At 27.3% G+C, this 19,887-nt stretch overlaps 1 protein-coding gene across 3 annotated transcripts in view; it reads left to right on the forward strand.

The window, feature by feature from the left end:
• Positions 1 to 19,887, forward strand: part of LOC107456464 (solute carrier family 12 member 4) — a 444,402-nt gene that overhangs the window by 293,189 nt on the left and 131,326 nt on the right. The window contains exon 1 of one of the 3 annotated variants that reach the window (XM_043042832.3): positions 16,707 to 17,486. The exons of the other annotated variants lie outside the window; for them this stretch is intronic. Coding sequence (XP_042898766.2) covers positions 17,354 to 17,486 — 133 coding nt within the window. The 5' untranslated portion in view covers positions 16,707 to 17,353. Of the gene's footprint in view, positions 1 to 16,706; positions 17,487 to 19,887 lie in introns of those variants that run through there. 3 annotated transcript variants of the gene reach the window in all.

Raw genomic sequence — 19,887 nt, forward strand, 5'->3', positions numbered from 1 at the left:
AACTTTCTTAGTGTTTTCTTGTATTTATATATATATATATATATATATATATATATATATATATATATATATATATATATATATATATATATATATATATATACATATATATATATATATATATATATATATATATATATATATATATATATATATATATATATATATATATATATATATATATATATATATATATATATATATATATATATATATATATATATATATATATATATATATATATATATATATATATATATATATATATATATATATATATATATATATATATATATATATATATATATAGATAGATAGATAGATAGATATAAATATATATGTATTTATGCGAGTGGAAAAATTATAGTTTAATACGTTTTCACTCTGAAATATTATTTCAGTGTAAAAACGGTACATATATATCAATTTGATAATAGAATCGAATCTCAGTTTATTTTTGGTGTAGAGTTAACTATTTTTTTAGAATGCTAGTATGCCTGTAGTCACATTTTTCATTTACTTTTGAAGTGTTAAAGTTTTGTGTACTCATTTTTTTCTATTTGTTTATTTGCAGCATAGAATTGAAAAAAAATAAGAATCGAAGATAGAATCGAAATTATAAAACGCATTCGAATCAGAAACATTTCGTTTTAAAAACAATCAAGCTTTTAGTAATGTGTTCGCGCAACTTCAACACGTTCAAACATTTGTTATTTTATCAATTTAGAATAATTGTTAGAACTTAAAAATGTACTTAGTTTACATCAACACCAAAACTGGATGCAACTATACAGTATTTCTTTTTACAGTGTAGGAAATAATTGGAAAATTATTTGAAACTAGGTATACTTTAGGTAAAATGGTAAGCAAAACTGCATGGCAAAAATTAGAATTTGAACTGACGATTTCAATCCGTTTATGATAACAGCGAAAAACGAAAAAAAAAAAACGTTTTGTCAACAATACAGCTTTAAACCATCAAATATACAGAAAAAGTATAAAGTAAAAATCATTAAGGGTAAAATCCTGGTTACCACGAGAGTAATGCAACTGCTAAGACTGCAGCAAAGCTAAAAATACAACTTCTTAGAAATATGTGTTCTTTCAAAATTGTGTTTTCATTGCAATGACATTACAAGACTAAGCGTGGATAACAATTGGCAAAAGGAAAAATTGAAATTATATAGCAAAGTAAAAAGAAAGCATAATAATTTGTAGTGAGGCTGAAAAAAAGATATTGACCATAAATTTCTTAATAAATCAACGGCAAGGGCAGCAACTAATTAAACAGCCAAGGGCAACAACTAATAATATTAGCCAAGTGTCAGTTCAGAGAATTAATTTGTAGCTTGTCTAAAACAAAAATTAAAATTTTAGTGAAAGCCTTTCTAAACCGTCTTTTTATAAAACAGAAACGACAAATATCAGCAAACAAAAAGAATAAAAAAAAAGAAAGTAAACAAATGCCTATAAAGGGTATAAAATTCCTAGAAAGGCTAAAAAGAAGTATCTTCAGTATATTATCACTTATTGATCAAAAAATTATTATTATACACAAGTAATTATATTCTTGATAAACCTAATGTTTTTACATATAACTTAATTAAGAATACGTTTTATTTAATTTTATATTTTTTAATAATTGTTTCATCTGGTAAAAAAAAATCTTTTTGCTTAATAAAACCAAAAACTTACGATATTTAAACTATTTATTTAGTAATTTTTCTGTTTATATCCAACGATTTACCTGAAATTCTGATTTTCAAAATTATAGCTCTTATTACCACACGTTTAGTAAAAAATTCGGAACTAAAAAGTAAATTTTAGGCGATGCTCTAAGATATCATGATAATTCTAAAATCATGTTCTAAATTCTAAACATTCTAGAGTCATAAATTCTAAGTATTCATTCTAATATTCTAAAATCATGTTTTATTATTAATTTCAATGAATTTATCACATCGGTAAAAATAACCACTTGTTTTAGTGTTCCCATAGAGCTAGAAACACGGTAAATGTAACCATATTCTAGTAGTTTTGACCATATGTTTTCCCTAGAGCACTTTCATTTGCACACTTAATTTTTGAGTAGCAAATTAAAAAAGAAGACTGTAGATTGTTGTAAGAAATAATAATGTTGTAATAATAAATGTACTACATTTAGTATTACAAGAATTGGTAATAGTTCCTAAAATTATTATTTGCATTTTTTTAATTAACCGATAATTACTTTAAACGAACAAATGACTACACGCTTGATTGTGAGGCAATTGTAGTTTTGCCAATATTAAGCTTTCTGTAATGATAGGATCTACAAATTTATCAAAGTTTCCTCACTTGCCCCTTTCTCCCCTATCCCCGGAGCCGCGATGGATCACGGGATAGAACGATCACCATCCAATGAGGTGTCTAGGTACGAATAACAGCTTTGACTTGTCGATATGAATTATGCTCCCGGATCGCCCCTATCACAGTGGACTACAGTACTTATATAAAATATCCTCAATGGTAGACGGATGATGGGTTAGCTTGCTATCGGGCTAACCATGAAAAGTTTTCATGTTTTTGCACTCAATGTAACGCAAATGCGGGTTAGTCCCTTCAAAAAGTCCTCCGCGAAGGTTAGTTTGCCCTAATGCTTGATCCAGAAGTTCCCTTGTCTTTTGGATTGGGTTCAAAATTACAAGGCTGCGAAGTTGAATCTTGATGGTCGTAAACTCAGAATTGTTCAATGCCGTTTATGAAATTAAAATGTTAATAATTTGTAATAATTTACCGATAATCATACGAAACTTGTTCATTTTTATTTCATCTTAAATAAAGCAAAGTTGTGTCTGTAACTAGTTAATTTCAAATAATACTTTCATGGTTGGTGAAAAACCATTCTACAAATTCAATACTTATCCATTTTCTATTAAACCTTTTCTTTTAATGCAATGTTAAATTAACCTTAACTTTTTTTTATCATTGGATACAAGGTATAATATCTAAACTAACCTATATTCCAAGGTCAATGGATCATCTATCTTCCGGTTAACATTTAGAATATAGAAATAAGTTTATTACAAGCTAATCATCTACATTTTTTTAATGTTTTGAGAAATAAGTTTGAAATGATATTAAGTTGCGTGCTTTTCAACTATTAGTCATATTCATACTACGTTGTGCTAAAATAGCGCACAATTCACTTCTCGGTTCCCTAACTTACTGTTGTTTCCAAAGTTTTATTTTTTTATTGGAATTCACGGAATTGTAATTTTTTTTTATTTCGCTATAGCTTTCCAGCAAAGTTCTAATGAAAACTGCAACTTTAGTTATATGTACTAGAGGACTTGCGTGCACTTTCTTATTATAGCATTTTAAATAAAAAGAAATCTTTCTATGCTTTGTGTTAATCAAAACCTTTTCTAACTAGATGTTTTTATCGATTTGGTTAGTTGAAATTGTTAAGTTTTGTCGAATATCATTTTAGAGGTCACTATTATGCATGTTAAGTAAAACCATTTTTTTCTGTCTGAATTGTATGTATATATATTATGTATATAACACTCTATCCGAATTAAAGGTTAAATCTACCGGCAAATTACGGTACCGGCACTTAGAGTGGTACTTTTTACCATAAACTCCATTTTTACCGGAACATGTTACAGAACAAAAAATTTAAATTTACCTCAAAATCACTAAATCCTTCTAATTAAGTAAATATTGCTGTATAAAATTATGGTATTAATATTTCATGCTGAAAAAAGATTTCATGGTAAAATGAATTTTACGAAAGATGAACCCAAAGTACTAGTATTTTATACCATAATTTGATCCGAAATTTTTTACTGTGTTGGTGGAACACAAATGTAAAACTTTGCGCCTGGAGAGTATTTATCTTGAATAATGCTTGTTAGCAGTTGAAATGTATAAATTTTTCAATGAAAAAATTTGACTTTATCATTTTTCATTAAAAAAAGTATGGACAAAACAAACTGAATATGGTAAAATTTACCGTATTTTTGGCTTTGTGAGAACACTAAAAAGCACGGTAGTTTTAACCGAAGCGCTTTGGAATAGATTTTAAATTTTATCATGACACTTTAGAACAAAAAGAATATATACTTGGTTAAAATTACTTTCAAGCTTTGTATTTTCTTTACTAAATGTGCTACAATAAAAACTATAATTTTGAAAGCCAGACATTCTAATCGTTGCCGTATGAACGAAAAAGTCACAAAATGAATGGTTTAAGGTCTAGTGCAAAACATGATTTTGGACAAAATTTACGAAATTGAGCTTACTGCGAATTCGGAATTCCTGTGCTCTTAACTTCCTAAATACTTTACTTTTATTTTTACTCCAATTATTTACAAAGTCATAGCAATATTTGTGAAGGGGGATAACAGTGGATGGACTAATGAGTTTTAGCCTCTTCGTTTATCCCAAAATCAGACTTTTTTTTTCACATTTTACAGCACGTTAAACATGTAATAGCAGACATGTTTTAAACTACAGACTAAGAGAAAAAAATAGATTTTTTAATTTTTTATGCATGTTTTTTTCACTAAGACAGATGCGGAAATTTTTAAAAAATCGCTTTTTTAATTACATTAATCCTTATTTAAGTATCATATGCACTTGCCTTTTAAGATAGTCATTCAAAATATAGTTCATAGCCTTCTGTATAAAATCCTCAAAGGATTTTTTGTTTCAGACTATAGAAATTTTTTGACAGTGCTTAGCGTATATGAAAATAAATTCCTTATTTTTACTTAAAAATGGCCATTTAAAGAAAAAATGAAATAATGTTTTTTTGTAAGTTTTATAATTTTTTACACATAATAAAACAAATAGACTAGTTTTTAAGAATTTTATAATAATATTTTTAAAAATAGTTGTTTGAAAGTTGAAACTAGTCGAATACCTTAAATACTATTTATTTCGGTTGTTTTTACCAGAAATGCCATAACCATATAGCACAGTAATTTAACCACATTTTTTTTTCCCGTTCTGTGATTATTATTATTTATTATGCTTCACCTTCGTCGCGAAATTCTCTAACATGTATTTTTATTAATTTCGTTAGTTTAAAAAGTGCTTTTTTATAAAGCAGGTACCAAAAGTGTCATTAGCAAACTAACTTTTTATAAAGTAAGTTTTTTGCTTATGAAACTATTCTTGATCGTGATTGTGTTGCTAAATATCAATAAGGCACTCTGTCCACTTCTCCTGATTTGCAGAAGTATAACTTATTAAAGAAGTAAGTTGGAGCATAAAGATTATACAGATTCATAGAAATTTCATCACATGCGCGATAAGTTTTGGAGTTGAACAAGCAATGCTTAAAATACAAATAAACTAATTAATTTCAAGCAATTTCTCGTTCATGTTTTAAATCAGGTAATAAGTAATACCATAAAGAAATATTTCATAAAATGAGGAATTATTAAGGAGCTTTTGAATTTAAACTGAAAACAATTTCTTAAAACAATAATTTTAACTCAAAAAAATAATTCTAAGTTTAAAATTAAAATTTTAAATTTAGTCTTAGGGTATATTTAAAAGTTTATTTCGTAATATTAAAAAGGTAGAATTTCGCCTTAGGTAACACATCAGTACCAGTTATACTCATGTAAATACCAACAGTTGAAAATTATAAGAAAAAGCAAGAAATCTTTCAAGGCCAAAAAGAAACTGCAAAAGAAATTTTTACTCTCTTAATTTTACTGAATTTTGTTGTAATTTTGTGTGAACACAAGTGTTATTGAATAAACAATGTGTCATGGGTTATAATAAAATCAAATGGTGAAAACAAATTCTGATTTAGGAATGATGTTTAAAATCTCTGCTTGTTTGAAACATACCTTAAATTTATTTGTATACAATTAGAAAACTGTTCGATATAAGCATTTAAGACTTAGAATCACAAGTTTATATTTATTCATAATTATTTCGTTTATTTATATATTCATTAAGAAAATTGTTACATTTCTTCCAGTTATCCGGTATTTTACTTTTTCTGTTGCATGGAAACATTAAAACTAGCATCTGGTTTCTCTTAAACTAATTAAATTACGTTAAGCTTTGGGGAGCAATTATTTCATTCTTTCACTTAAGCTGAAACAAATTTCTTTTGGAAGAGAACTTTAAAAAACAGAGTAAAAATATCTTAACGGAATCATGACACATTCATAATTAAATGTCGGCAAATTTCGATATTTTTTTAAGTAAGAGTAACTTACTGTGAGAATCGTCTTGCTTTAGAAAAAATTAAAATAATTAAAATTGGAATAAGGAATACCGGAGAGATGTGAAAATCTGTGGTTTAAAGAAATTGCAAATTGGTTGATAGTTTTTTTTTCACTTTTTCAGAATTTAGTGTTAATTAAATTTGGTATCATCTCAACATTTATAAATCATTTGTTTAGTCGACGGTTTTGAATACAAATTATTCTGGAAACTATGAGCTGCTAAAAGCATCTCAGTATAAAATTTTAAACCTATTTTTTTCTTGTTAACTTGAAATTCTCGCTACATGGTTGCTACAAGTAACTGTTACAACACAAGAAAAGAAGCATTTTAATAGAAACTATTAGAAGAATTCTATAATTTATTTTAAGAATTTTTCTTTCTCTGAATTTCATTGCTAGGTTATTATTAAAAGTTTTCAAAATTTATGTATCTTAACTGTAACTTGTTTGTGACAAAGAAATCCAATTTAGACAATAATTAGGTTACCCAATGCCATGTTAAATTAACAAGTTAATTGTTTTTTTACTAAAGAATTAGCGTTGAGCATCTTTCTGCACAAGAAAACAACACGAATAATCTTAATTGCTTGCATTCTGGTGTTGCAAGGAATTCGAAAACCGCGTAATTAAATTCTTTGTGCGACTGAAAAATTTGAAAGGGTTGCAAATATCTTCTGAAAATAAAAAAGGGCATTGAATAAATCTTACATTCATCCTTTTATATTGTACTTTAGATTGTGGATCTGTAATGCGAGATAAGAATCAATCACACGCTTCTAACTTTCAATTAAGTTGCTTTATATCTATATAAGTAAATCCGAATATTTACGCGTTTGTTTGTATGTATGTGAAATAAAAATAATTTGCTCAAATAATGAAAAACAGTTATTTATTCATTTATAAGAACAGAGATAAGTTGCCAAATTTTTATTGACGCTACTGATGCCCAACTAATTTTGGTAATATATGCAAATTGAAATAAAAACAGATAGACTTTTTTCTGAAAAGCATAAAACATTGCTAAATAGTTTTTGACGCAAATTTCGGTAATAGGCACTACCAGAGTCGCGGTGGATCAGGGGATAGAGCTTTCGCCTGTTAATGGTGTGAACAGGGTTCCAAGCCCAGCGATGGCTGATCTATACGAATTCTGCCATATTTCTGACATATATTTCCTAGGAATTTCGAATAGTTTTGTGTTATATATTTTAATGCAGTATTCCTGTACTTGTTGATTGTAAGCATATTTCCATTCGTTTCTGTATCAAATATTGGTCGTAAAAAGAAAGTTAAAATATCTTTTTAGCAAATGGTAAAAAAAAATTGAACGAATTTTTAATCACTGCAGCATATGATACAAAATTCGCATGAAGTAAGAAAAATCAATTGAACACGTTCATCAGAAGTATATTATAAAGCCAAAACCATCCATGGAAGATGAATCAATGCAATTGGAATAACACTGGCTCCATAAACTAAACAATTAAAGAGTGAATTATGTAAGGAATACTTCTTCATATTTGTGACTGCATATGATAAAATGATATTAAACATTACGCTGGATAATCCAAAGTTTATAATTAATAAGATTGAGCCATGGTGGTTTTGGGAATAGATTTCTCGCCTCCCAATGAGGTGAGCCATTTTCGAATTCCAGCACTGTCTGGTCGATACGAATTCCGCATAAAGCTCTCACCGACCACAGTGCTGACGTGAATTATCCTCAGATGGGGAGAGATCATAGGTTAAAGTCCTCTTGCCTTCAGACTAATCGTGGAAGGTTTTCGTGGTTTTTCTCCCCATGCAACGCAAATTCCATCAAAAAGTTCCATCAAAAAGTCTTCTACGAAGGCGAATTTCTCCTTTACTTGATCCAGGAGTTCCCTAGTCTTCTGGATTGCGTTCAAAATAACAAGACTATAGAGTTAAATATTAGTAGTCGTAAACTCAAAATTGAGTCGGCATCTCAACGCTGGTTATAAAAATAGGCTATACCGGTATCATGTTAATTGGTATTTTTAGTTTAAAGATACTAACTATAATAATATTAGAAATAAGATTCTTACTGCAGCTACTGTGGAAATAGGTTTTTACCGGTCCCGCGAAGCAATGATAATTTTGGACTTTCAGAAAACTGTCTTGAGTAATAGCATTATGCCAAATAATACTGAATGCTAGTAATCTTTATTTTAATGGACATTCTATAAACATGTTTTACTTAATCTCACTACAAAATGTCCCTGGGAGGAGCAAAAAATAATAATGAATAAAAAATTGGAACTGTTTTTGCTTAATTATGTCAGTATGAGCCTATAATTTTGTACATGATTTCATAGTGTTGATAAATACTCCTTTGTTCATTACTTTTTTTTAATGCTAAAAATAGGTATTTAGCTAGTTTATAATCAACAAGAAAATCATCATAATTTATTTCTAATGCTTAGAGAATAATTTTCACTGAATCATGCAATTGTTTTTTTTTTTAAATTTAAGCAAATCCTATTGTTTGATAATTTTTTATTTGCTACTGAGTAGTATCATACAGTTTATTGTTTGAAAATCTATAATTAAGTATTCTTGAATAATTTATTATTTTTTTTAATTTCTTTCAACTACATTTTTGAACGATATTAAAATTGATGCAATCGCACTTAATAATATCGATTTCAGATTTTTTAGATATTTAATAATTATTATAAGAATAAGGAACTTAGTTAAACTTTTATGAATAAAGCTTATAAATAAAAAGGTAATTACGCTTAAACAACATTTTCAAAAATGAATAATACGCTTAATTTATTAAATAAAGGTACTACCAATTTTTAATTTAAATGTATATGTATTGTTATTTTTATTTTATGTTTCCAAAAAACAACGTACGGAACAGAATTTTCTCTTAAATTTTCCATTAGTAATCCTTCAACCCACTCACTGTCTGCATTTTATTGGTTTGGCTTTTCCAAAATATAAAATTTATTGTTACTCCTGTTGCACTGAACCATACCCTTAGATGATTTAGACTTATATTTTGTGTAACTCTAATGCATATTGCTCAATTGTATTATATGTTAACTTTATATGTTAATTAAGTTAATGTATGTTAATTATGCATCGTATGATGCAGTGATCAAAACATAGATATACTTATTTGGTCCACGGGCTAAAAAAATATTTTTAACCTGTTTTACAATCGTACAATTGTAGTTACAATTGTAGTTGCAGTTGTAGTTACAATTGTAGTTACGTATTTTACAATTGCACAAAAATGAATGGAAGTAATTTGGTTATGTGAATATTGCATTGAAGTACCATATTTTTCTAAGCTTTTAATGAAATAAGGGGAAAAAATGAGTGTATTAAAATTTATATTATTTATGGGTTGTGCAATTCACAGAAAGCAAATGGCCCTTTTTTTTGCTACTAATTTAGATTGATTCGGAAGTACAATTGTTGAAATTCACTAAAATCTAATTTTTTACCCTATTTCTCTTTATTAGCTTCGACTCTGGTTGAACTCAATTTACATGATTAAAAGACTCAATTTCATAAAATTACAATTACTTTAATAAATATTAGAGCAGTTTTTACGAGATTTCTCAAGCAAAATCCTTCCAAAATCAACTGTTTTTTCTTTAAAGTAATTATTCATGTTTACAATTATTGCATTCTAATAAGTGGTTTATAATTATGCTAAGCAGATAATTGGAGAATATAATTATACTTCTAAAATCGCAATTGTTTTATTTAAGCTTTTTTTTAATTTCACTTTGCGCAAAATTGTAAATTCGTTTGTACAATTTGAATATAATTTACACTAAAGATAATCGAAAATTGTACGAAAAATTGCACAATTCGTTTTTATTAAAGGATTTTATGAAGTACAGTCACGTACGTTTTAATCTTTACTGTAAGTTAATAATCTTTTTGTCTAAATCTTTTGATTGATACACACATTGTAGATAACACCCCTGATATCCCTAATACTTAAAAATCTTTTGCATTACAAAGTACTTTGATTGGCTGCTCACAGAAAATAATGCTTCAATTGCATGCTTCTAAAAACATTGCTCACAAAAAATGCAAATTGAGTCGAAAAACATCTACTTATTCGTATTATACGGATCATTTACTTAATACCCCTTCTTGTCCCTTGGTATTCAAATATGTAGTCTAAACCTACGTTCTGAACCATTGAGTGACACACCCTTTTTCAAACATAAAACATTAAATATTTTCATTCAAACAATTTAGAGCTGCTATTTGTGATATGGAAGTTTTTTGTATAGAAAAACTTTGTGTAAATATTTTCGTATTAAATTATTAAAGATTTAATGCCTATTTGAGCAAATCTGATAATTGTATCCATCCTCTTTAACTGAAAATTTGAAATAAATACTTAATTTAGTGAGATGGTTAAAAACATTATTTATTTATCTGCATTCCGATAAAAAATTATTTCTGTTTTATCTATAATTTATGTTTAAAAAAAAAATTTTATTTATATGGTTTAAAAGTTTGAAAAATGAATTCATTTATTCAATTGCGTGTTCTGAAAATGTATTTTTTTATATGCAACTTATTAAAACGAAATTTAATTTACTAAGATTGCTAAGAAAATTTCTTTATTTGCATTCTGAAATGATGATAAAAACTAGTAGCAAAAAAATTCATTCTCTCTTAATCTATTTGAACAGGAACAGTATTAAATTCTATTGAAATTTAGCAAACACAATAAATAAGTGCATTCCCTATCAACTGAAAATTTCTATTATGTATGCTAATATATTAAATTAGTTTGAACAAACTCTCCATATGATAGTCTAAAAAATAATAATTTTAATATATTGATCAAGATTTTCCTTTTTCTAATTTATGTATAACTTATTTATTCAAAACATTTTTAATATTATTAGAATTATTTTATCTTCGAAGAGTTCTAATTTGATTATTCTTGTGAAATAAATTATACTCCTACTAGAAAACTCCAATAAGAAAAGAAGCAATTCTTTTGTTTCTGAAAATCTATTATTGCAAGATACAAAAATTTTCGCAAGATAATACCAATGTACTAATCAATAGGGGGTCTATGATGAACACAAATTTTATTCGGATACTTCCAGAGTTAGCGCCTGACTATTATTTCAAATGCTTCTTTCTAAACAGTCGGTGTCTTAATGTCTCTGCAGTTTTAATTAAATAATTAGTTTAAAGAAGTTTCCTAGTGTACATAAGAATTGTTTGAGAACAAAAAAAATACAGAAATAAAATTCTTTCTCTTCTTTCGATACTTAATTACGCACTTATTCTTGGTCAAACTAATTTTGATTCAATTTTATTTTATTTTATCGCACAACTTAATATAAAGAAAAAAAATAAAAAGACTCGTCTTTTTTTCACTCATTAAATTTAAAATAACGAGGAAAACTACGCAAAGTTTATATGGTTAATTCGACGCCTCTGTAGCTTTGAATAATAATAGTTCTGGTTTTTTCAAGATTAATAACATTCTATTTAATAACATAACATCAATGAATCATAACATCATTCAAATATTTTGCTGCGTGGTGCTGAAGGAAATTCCTTTCAATAAATTAGAAATTTTAATATGGACCATATTATTTATTTTTGAAGTTGAACCCTATTATTGTACTTTTAAACTTCATGACATGATACAATGGTCAAACTTAAACAGAACTACCTTAATTTAATCAATTTGCCGCCTTAATAATGTTGCATGAAAAACGAATTATGGTTCAAACATGATTTGATTTTCCTGAGAATGCTTAGGTTATAAAAAGTGAAGTTCACAAATTTTACAAAGCTAACTTATATTTTAAAATCACAGTTTTGGCTTCTAAAATAGCTTTAATTCTTTATCGATAAAAATGCTGCATACGAATATTATCCTAAATGAATAATAAAGATAAAGAAATTATAAATAATAAAGATAAAGAAAAAAAGAAAAAAGACATTTTTTGTTGATCAACACGGATCAGTGAGCGCAAAAATGACAACAGTTTCACAACCTAATGCTGCTGCTGAGACAGGTGACTCATTTTCTAGTTGTTACATTTCTTCCTAAAACCACTAGATGCTATTTCACTTCAAAATAAGTCTGTATCACAAAGTCACACGATTGTACGTTAATTCAAATTTATGATTATTTTAGATTACTATTGTCTATATAAAACTGCAACTTAAAACTCAAAATTGTAATACCGATTATAAGTAAACTTATCTTTAGTATATTTATTTCAAATAAATACAACATAAAATAAGATATCAATCATACAACCGAGCAATTAAAAGTTCCATCTTATGAACTCCATCCGTTTCTGCAGGAAATGCTTGAAGTGTCAATAATCCTATAATGACAGTATTCAGAATAATGGATTTGATCTTTAGTGTCTGTAAACATTCTACAGTGCTGTTTGATCAAAATTTCTTGATCCCCTTCTGACAATAATCTGTGAAGAATTGATTAAAATGGTCTTACAACTGAAACTATCTCACCTGATGATATTGTTAATCTAAAATGTATACAATCCCAGAGAGACCGTCCAAAGGATTAATTATGATGGCATTCTTGGGAGTAAACAGACAAATTATAATTCAGCAGATAATCGAAGAATAGTTGTTTCGTATGATGTTTAATATTTAGTACCACAATGCAGAAAGTTCAAACAATGACGTTTCTTATCCATAATGCCATTACATGAGTTTCTCTTGATAATTTTGTAACTTGCTTATAAAATGTTTTATATTTTTGTAGAAATATTTTGGGAAAAAAACATTTACAACAACGAATTTGAGGAAATTTTCGTTTAATTATTTGCATGACTTTTGAAAATAAAAGGTGAATAACCTTTTCATTAGAATTTAATTAATTATTATACATATAGACTAATAAACGCTCTTAATAACTAATAGATTTACTTTTTTTAACATGGGATAAAAACTTAATTGTTTTTTACCATGCCACTCATCTCAATATTTTGCATAAATGAATTTTCAAGAGAAAGAAAAGATAAAAAAAGATAAATACTTCTCAGGTCAGAGGTTACCAAACGCGTCCAGTCTGCGGCAGAAGGACAACTCCCTCTATTTACTCAATTATTACCCTAAAATTCTTTATTAATTATAATTACAATAATTATCTATAAGCAATTAATTATATATAAGTTCAAAATGTGGAGAAAACATGGAAAAAATTACAGAACAATGAAAAAAGGGGGAAGAAGAAAAATAATAATAAAAATAACAAAAAACTGGAGGAAAAAAAATTCCGAAAAAAAGAGAAAAAAAATAATAAAATAATTTTTTATTCATTTTTCCCTTTTTTCGGAGTTTTTTTTTCAATTTTTTGTTATTTTTATTGCTTTTTTTCTTTTTCCCCCTTTTTTCGTTGTTCTGTAATTTTTTCCATGTTTTCTCTACATTTTGAACTTATGAGTTCTATTTACTTGCAGCTTATGCACAGTAAATAAAACAACTTATTGTTCTTCTTAATTTCCTTTTTGGATTTATTTATTATGGTATATATATATATATATATATATATATATATATATATATATATATATATATATATATGTTGTTGTTGTTGTTATTCATTTTTTCTCTGAATCAGCTTTTATGGACAAAAATTGTTCTTCCCCCTTGATCTTCTAATATCGTTGTATTTTAGATGTTGTGTTAGATTTAAACATTATATATATATATATATATATATATATATATATATTTCCTAAATGTTATTCCTTTTCAATGTTAAAATTTGCCTCAACCGTCTAGTTAATAAATAAGAAGGGAAATCAATAAGTTTCTATAATTAGATCCTACGTCCGTACAATTTTCAACATCATTTATATAATGCACAATTAATAATTTTTCTTATTTCTTCGGTAATGACTAATGGAATAAAATTTATGTGTGGCTACAAAGTGATTGCAACTTACAGAGCTTGAGAAATCAGATTTGCTTCAATATTTGATTAATTCCTTTTTCGCAACATTAAACGCAAAAATACAAATTATTTTAAAAATATTGATTGATTAAAACAAACTATTTTTTTTTTAAAAATTTGCTTTCCATTTTGAAATTTAATAATTTGTAAATTAGTATATGTGTGCTTCTATAAAAGCTCATCTGAACGGCCAAAATGAGATGCATCTTTGGGAATACACAGTGTTGATAAAAAAAATAGTGTTTATCTGGTTACTGACAGGTTTTTAACTTTCTCAGGTTTTAACATACTTTTAACAGGTATTATAACTTATCCATACACAGCACAAGTATCATCAGCAGCTTTTGAAGTTTCTTTTTCTAATATCAAAAAGATGAAAATGTCGAAAATTAAGATTTTCTCAACTTGCCATTCTATTTTAAACAATCTCATCAAATCGAACAATAAAAGCTTATAATTCATTAAAGCAAAACAATCTATTTCAAATTACCTGAAACATTATGTCGAAACTAAGTAATGACAAGCGTTATGTTAAAATTTTTAAAAAAAGGACGGAAAGCTTTGTATTAAACTTAAAATTAATATTATAAAAGCAAAAAAAAACTGAAAACAGATAATCTTATTTCCTACTGTTGAAACATAATTTTTTTTCAGCCCATGTTTAAGTAATTCCTGTAATGGCTGCACAAGAGAAACTTGGCATTTCAGGTAACATACTTCGAACTATCAACACAACTATGACGTCAAAACGTGACGTATAAAGTCATCCATGCTTGATACATGGAAAATCGTCTGCTCCGATGTGACAAAGCATTTTGTTAGTTAGAAAAAAATAGCGTTTTCCAGGTTAGTGAATGGTTTATAACTTCAGACCTACAGTTTACTCAATCAGAGAATGCTTTCCGAATTCTGTAAAATCAATATTTGCATGCAGTATGGAGAAGTTTCTATCTTAACGACTAGATTTCATCAATTGTTATTCGACTTAGAAGAAAGGTAACTCTAAACCAATATGTTTATTCGTTGATATGAAAATCAATGGCTCTGAAAATGCATTTGCGAAAAATAAACCGTGGTTTGGCTACAGTCTTATAAATTTGCTCTGAAAAATTATTTTAAAGAAAATACTTTAGATTATATTCAATTTTCTCCTTTTAATATAAATTTTTATCTAGCTTTCCCAATCATGGAATGGTTTTTGAATTCTGTTAAATCCATATTTGCATACAATATTTTAGAAATTTCAGTTCAGAAACCTCGAATTTTGTCATATGTTATTCGACTTTTAAGAAAGTAAACTCAAATCAATATTTTTATTCAATGATATCAAAATCAATGGCTCTGAAAATACACTTACGGAAAAGATAACAATTTTCTGACTTAGACTAATAAATTTGCTTAAAAACTGTTTTAAATAATTCAAATTTATTTTAAAGAACTTTGGATCAATTCCAGATATCTCTGATCTCTTTAAATAGTTTTTAGAATATTACAGTAAATACTTCTGACTATCAATAATAGCAAAATTTTAGAAACGTCGCAATTCTGAAAAAATCAAAAATAATGCAATGTAATCTTAATCGTATTGAAAATGTGTAATTAGTGTTCCATAAGTAGTTTAAGAATTATAAGTCTCATTATAATATGTTAGCAGTTTTCTAAATTTATTATAAATAATATCATTTACTTAATTCGTTTGCAATATAATACAAAGATATGCAAGGCGACCAGCTGTATTATTCTCTCAAATTATGGTAGAAGCTTAATCTGAGTTTTCAAAGAATATTTCCTCTTTTTATGCAATATCTAAGATTAAAAGAATTTAATGTTTCGTGTTGTAATTCGTAGCAATATGTAATTATTTATTCGAAAAAAAGACATCATTTTTAAAAATTTCTGTTCTGAAAACTGTGATCAAAAACTCAAATTGTATACAAACTGTGAATTGCATTTACAACAATGATATCAAATTCCAAAAATGCCAAAGAAAAATTCGAAATATTTCAAGCCGCGAATTGAATTAGATTAGTTAAGATTTCATTGAAACCGATTGCATTAAAATTAAAATTCCTTCACAATGTTAGTGTAATATCAATCAAAGTAATGAAATCGATATCATGGATTTCGTGCGCTTTTAAACGTAATTAAACTGAGCTGTTTGAGTGAACAAAATTCAATTTTAAAAATCTAAACAAACATCTCTTTGAATAAGTAACAGAGTATTAAAATGGCTGATATAAATCAAACACAGAAATCTATAAATAGAAGCACTGATACAAGAATTTAAGCACCTCCTTCGACCGGAAATAATTGATTTTGTTGCATTGACCGAAACCGGAAAATTAGAAAATCTTCATCACTAAGTAGTTTCTACCTTTAATACCTAAAAGTAGTTCTTCATTCGAAAAATCCTCTCCAAAGTATTGAATAATGTTCCTCCCGACACCCCCTTCCAGGAAGTAGAAGAATCCAGCGCGAGTTCCAAAAGAATGATCAGGGGTTTCAGATCGATCCTCGCCGAAAGCCATGAGGGCGCTAGTGAGGCCTAATCTTGCTGCATCTTCCCTCACAAAGCACCCCGGTTAGGCACAGAGCCAATACTCAAATACTAAGGTTTCCTTAAACTCCAGGATCCCGCTGCTCTCTCATCTATTGCATCTTCGCATCACCTGCTCCTCCGCATCCAGAAGGATTGCGGGAAGAAGAGCATCCTACTTCCCACGCTTCCATCCGGAAGAGGAATTAGGGGAGGTGATTGATTCGGTGGTCGTGATATTCAGAGGTGATCAAATTTAATGTCAATTTGTAGTAAAGACAAGTGTGAAAAACTATAAACTCTCAAACTATAAATAAATTAGTTTATCCAACTCTGCACTCACAATTAACACTTTTTATTTTATTTGTCAACTTGCCAACTTAGGAGTCTGCAAATTTAGTTTGCACCGCAGATCTGTGTTTTTTTTATGAATCGCAAAGCTAATCCATCAGAAAGGCTCGTTAAATGCATGCATTAACAAGTCATTAGCAAATTGGGATTATAGAATTTTTCATTTAAATTGTGAAGATATGAAAATTTCGGACATTTGTCTTTTAATCGTGTAAAAAGGATTGAAGTATTTTAATTGACTGTGCTTGAAGACAATCTCTAACAATGACTGAAGAAGGGACCTCAAAATTTGAGGTTACTCAGGCTAAGACCCCTGATGATTCTACTTTGAGTCCTATGTCTCCAACATCCTATACATTGAGTGACAATGACAGGACTACTGATCGACTTTTACCAGGTAAGAAATCATAAATTTTGTCGAAATTTCCCAATAAATTTTTAATTTAATAAACTATTATTAAGAGATTTTGATAGAATTACCTGATAATAACCTACATTTTTTGTAAAGCTATCTATATATCTTAATAGTATTAAAATTTTATTAATTAATAAATTCTAGTCATTTAAGCACTGAGAAAAAAATCATGGTCTAAGCTACCAGAATAAGGTAAAATTTTGCTCTTGGATCTATGAGAGCACCAAAACGCTCAGTAATTTTACTAAAGCGCTTTGGTAATGATTTTGGTAAAATTAATTATAAAATATGATTTTATAATGTGTTTTGAATTTTTTATTAAATGTGTGGTAATAAGAACAATAATTTCGAAAATCGAAATTTTCGACAAAACCGTTTTCATATGAACGGAAAAAATTATGAAGTGAATGGTTTAAATAACATGCACATTGGTATTTTTGCTTTTTTGAAATAATAATGTTTTTCTTTTAACAGAAATACCATTCTCATACAGTATGGTAATTTTACCAGAATTTGTTTTTTCCGTGCGTTGCATTGTTTTCTTTAACAAAAGCTATTATGCTAAAAGGACAATTATTTTTTATATGTTAATTTTTTAAGCCTACCAATCACAAACTTATTGCACTTAACTCTTAGATAACTTTTGGATTTAAAATTTAATATTTTAAACAGTTTTTAACTCTAGATAAATTGACAAATAAAAATGAGTTTTTAAATATTTGGTGGAAGTTTAACATAAGTGTTATGCATCACTTTTCTCATTGAAAATTTTTATTTAACATACAACAAGTAAGCAATGTTTAATATTTATGATAATAAAAAGCAAATTCTAATTCGATTAAAATTTCTGTAAAAGATATTGAAAATATACAAGGTAAATGTTGGTTTTTGAAAGACACGTTAAATATTTATTTGATAATATAATACAGTTTTACTTTTTAAGTACGGTAACAATTAATAAAAAACTCTGCATTATTTATTATCTTCTTCTTTCGGCACGACAGCCCTTTGTGGGCCCGAGTCTTCCCAAGAACCTTCCTCCATTCTGCTCAGTTCTTTGCAATTGTTCTCCAGTTATTAATCCTTAGGATTCTGAAATCCTCTTACCCACAGTCAAGTCATCGGAACTTATCTCTAACTCTAGTTCCCATTAGTTTGTAATTGAAGATCTTAAATATTAAGGAGGAAGGGCCCATTCGACAGGTGTGACGTGCAAGTTTTAGGCGACTTATTTTGACGTATTTGTTGATATTAGATTCATTGAATAATTATTTATTTTAGTTGTTAATTTAATCATTCTTTTGACTTTCATCAGATTAACCGAATGACATTTTATTTGTAGCAAAAACAAAGTTAAAAAAATTTGTCTTTTTCTTCCGTTTGTAATGTCGAATTTCTAATATTGTTTGTTTTTACATTTTTATTTTTATTTGCTTTTACTGCAAACTGTTATAAAACTTGATCGAATTACATTTTTGTTTCATTATTTTTAGAATATGAATAGCTTCCGCTTATTTAAATGTTAATTAAAAATTTCTGCGAAAAAATTTCGTTTAAAATGAAATTGAAACTTTGGATATAGTTTTGAACAATCCCTAATTTAATTTATTTCCCAAACTTGTATATAAGTAGAGATTTTATTTGAAAAAATTGAGAACGATCAAAAAATTAAATTATCAAAAATTTAATTTTTATGAATATTTTATTTACTTATGAAATTGAAATCGTTCTGAATTAATTATGATGATTTTTTTTATAAGAAATTCTATTTTTTCCTCTTACCATAAAAATTATTAAAAGAGTTTTTTTAATTACAGTTTCAATTAAAAACATTTTATAGAACACAATCTTGACAAAAGCTTCCATTTTCCAAGTTACTTAGCAGTCAATATTTACCAAATGCTCAAAAATATGCATATAATACTCATAAAACTATCTCATGTTTGAAGTTGAAAATAGCGTTACCTATACATTTTCAATATTTAGAGTAATGAAAAGCAAGAGGTGGTGCCTGCTTTTGAATGTTTAATTTCAATCATTCTGTTACACTCATATTAAAACTCTTATGCAAGTTACTTTAGAATATTGTTTCTTAATTTTTTGTTGTTCTTCAACATTCCCCTTGAGTTATTAAGATTGATTCCGAAAACGCGAAGATTTGATTATTAGATCAAAATTTATTCAGGGTGGTCCGTTTTTTCTTCTTTTTTTTGCGCACTGTACAATATTTCTTAGTGCAATGTGAGCATACGCTACTAGTTACTGATCACTAATTTTGACGTTAAATTTTTTAAATTTTTTTAACGACTTTAACTATTGTGGAATACAAAATTATTCATTGTACAAACAAAATGAACTTTAACTGGATAGAAGTATTTCAATG

This window comes from Parasteatoda tepidariorum, chromosome 1 (genome assembly GCF_982258835.1).
Source record: "Parasteatoda tepidariorum strain Cologne lab strain chromosome 1, Ptep-v5.0, whole genome shotgun sequence".
Classification (NCBI taxonomy): Eukaryota; Metazoa; Arthropoda; class Arachnida; order Araneae; family Theridiidae; genus Parasteatoda; species Parasteatoda tepidariorum.